This window comes from Fukomys damarensis, unplaced genomic scaffold (assembly GCF_012274545.1).
Source record: "Fukomys damarensis isolate Sample0158 unplaced genomic scaffold, DMR_v1.0_HiC HiC_scaffold_37, whole genome shotgun sequence".
NCBI lineage: Eukaryota > Metazoa > Chordata > Mammalia > Rodentia > Bathyergidae > Fukomys > Fukomys damarensis.
In genome coordinates this window covers 7,698,263-7,700,607 of record NW_022900949.1, presented here as the reverse complement: position 1 = coordinate 7,700,607, position 2,345 = coordinate 7,698,263, and the positions used below count along the sequence as shown (strand labels likewise).

The window sequence follows — 2,345 nt, the reverse complement described above, 5'->3', positions numbered from 1 at the left end:
CTCTTTTTTTTTTTTTTTTTTTTGGTGCCAGGGATCCAACTCAGGACCTTGTGCTTGCGAGGCAGGTGCAGTGCCACTGAGCTAAATACCTGGCCCAGAGAGCCTTTTCTACCTTGTTACAAAAGCCACACTCCAGCTCGCAGCTCAGGGGCACGTCAGGAACAGAGATGCTCAAAACTCTGGCTTAGGGGTGTGTCGTGACAGCACCACAGCTCTCAGGGGCCACCGCTGGGCTAAGCCACGGAGGCTGTGCAGAGGGGCACTGTCACCCCAAGCTGTCAGCAAGACAGCAGATGCTCAGAAGCCCTCCTCACTGGGGCCATGGGGTCCGTGGTGAGACACCAGAACCCACACACACCTTGACTTCTGTAAGACATAAACCCCAAGCCCAAGCCGGGCCTGCAGTCCAGAGAATCTTGAGCCACCCTGCTCTGTGGAGGGAGCAGCCCCCGAGGGACACAGTCCTTTGGCAAGAAGCACAGCAAGGCCAATGCCTACTTTCCATGCCTTGCAGGGGACTGGTGCTCTGGCCAGACAATGACCAGCACAGGGACAATGGGTTCCACTTGGCTTCTCCCACGTGGCAGGGTGGTTCTAACTGCTCATCTTGGGCTCCCCTGGCGCCGGGTGTCCTGGTACTGCAGGGTGCTGAGCAGCGTCCCTGGCCTTCACCTGCTCCGGGCCAGGAGCTTCTCCAGCTGTGACAGCCACACGTATCCCAGAGATGCCATTCTCAGGGTTCTGAAGAGGCTTCCTGCCAGGCAAGCTGCTGGAGAAGCCTGTGCTGGACGGTGGAGCTGCATACACCAGCCTCCCTCTGGCACGTGGAGGCCTGAGATGCCTCCCCTCCTGATTCCTGGACACACAGGCTCAGTGGCCTTCCTGTGCTCTCGGCCTTGGAAACCACTGCTGGGTCCCACGCTGAGCGGGCAGCACTAGGGGGCAGCCCGGGGCCAGGCAGGGTGAGCGCCAGGCACCAGACCCGGAGGCCAGGACGCGTGCAACCCCAGCACCTGCGCCACTGGTCCTGGGAGGCCACCCCACTGTTGTAAAGCACGTACCTTCACCCTGTCCCTCAAGTTCTGCCCAAACACGAACGCCCGCCGTGCACCGCTCTCCTCCGAGCCGTCACTACATTCATTTCTCCGGGGCTCTCTCTTCTATGGGAAAGAGCACAGCATAGTAACCAAAACCAGCAGCCAAGAGCTTGGTCAGCAAGAATCGTCACCCATGTCGCTTCCTGTACACGGCTTCTTCCCGGGCCCCTGGGTGGGGGCTGGGAAGAGAACCCGGAGCCACGGGGCAGCAGGGTCTCTAGGCGTGGAGGCCGGCCGGTCTCAGACGCCGGCTGCCAGCCTTCTCCCCACTGCAGAGAGTGCATGGCAAGGTGGGACGGCCCAGACGCATCAGGGCTCCCACACAGCCGTGGACTCCATTCACCTCTGTGTAAGAGTCAGTCTGACTTCCAGCTCTCCGAGACCCCTGAGGAGCAGTGGCCTTTCCTTTCCAGTGGACAAGCGCAGCAAGGGGCGGTCACGCCCAACAGGCCAAACTGCTGCTAAGATGCTGTCCTCAAGACACCCTGTCGGGCGCAAGGGATTTGCTGCTCCAGCAGCCTGAGTGCTGTGCAGAGCAGGCACAACCAGACAGGAGACGCAGGCCAGGCGTGGGGCATGCACCCGTGACCTGGCTCCGCAGAGGGGAGGAGGTGGGCCTCAAATTCGACCACGACCTTGGGAACTCAGGTCCTGTCTCAAAATGAAAACTAAGTTCTGGGATTAACTCAGTGTGAAGGACCTGGGTCCAATCTCCAGTGCTGGGGGGCAAAGGGAGACAAAGGGGGATAAAACATACACAAAGCAGCTGTGACCAAGAGAAGCAGGTAACTGACCCGAAATGACAGCCACACTACAGCAATTACAGAAAACACTTGTGGGATACAGAAGCTTGATTCCATTCTGGTTAAAAATGAATCCTGGGCCAGGCATGGTGGTGCCCTATAATTCCAGCACTGATGACGCAGAGGCAGGAGAATCACTGCAAATAAAACATACACAAAGCAGCTGTGACCAAGAGAAGCAGGTAACTGACCCGAAATGACAGCCACACTACAGCAATTACAGAAAACACTTGTGGGATACAGAAGCTTGATTCCATTCTGGTTAAAAATGAATCCTGGGCCAGGCATGGTGGTGCCCTATAATTCCAGCACTGATGACGCAGAGGCAGGAGAATCACTGCAAATTGGAGACCAGCCCGGGGCTCCACAGTGATACTGTCTCAAAAAAAAAAAAAAAAAAAAAAAAAAAAAAAACCAGGACAACAATCTCTCTCGGTTGTCGGGA

The 2,345-nt window shown here is 57.0% G+C and overlaps 1 protein-coding gene across 12 annotated transcripts in view; it reads right to left on the bottom strand.

Moving 5' to 3' along the window:
• Ranbp3 (RAN binding protein 3) overlaps nt 1-2,345 on the bottom strand; it is a 51,389-nt gene that overhangs the window by 5,962 nt on the left and 43,082 nt on the right. For all 12 annotated transcript variants that reach the window (XM_033759808.1, XM_033759806.1, XM_033759810.1 and 9 more), the window contains one exon: nt 1,062-1,160. In XM_033759808.1, the coding sequence (XP_033615699.1) occupies nt 1,062-1,160 (99 nt within the window). The remainder of the gene's footprint in view (nt 1-1,061; nt 1,161-2,345) is intronic.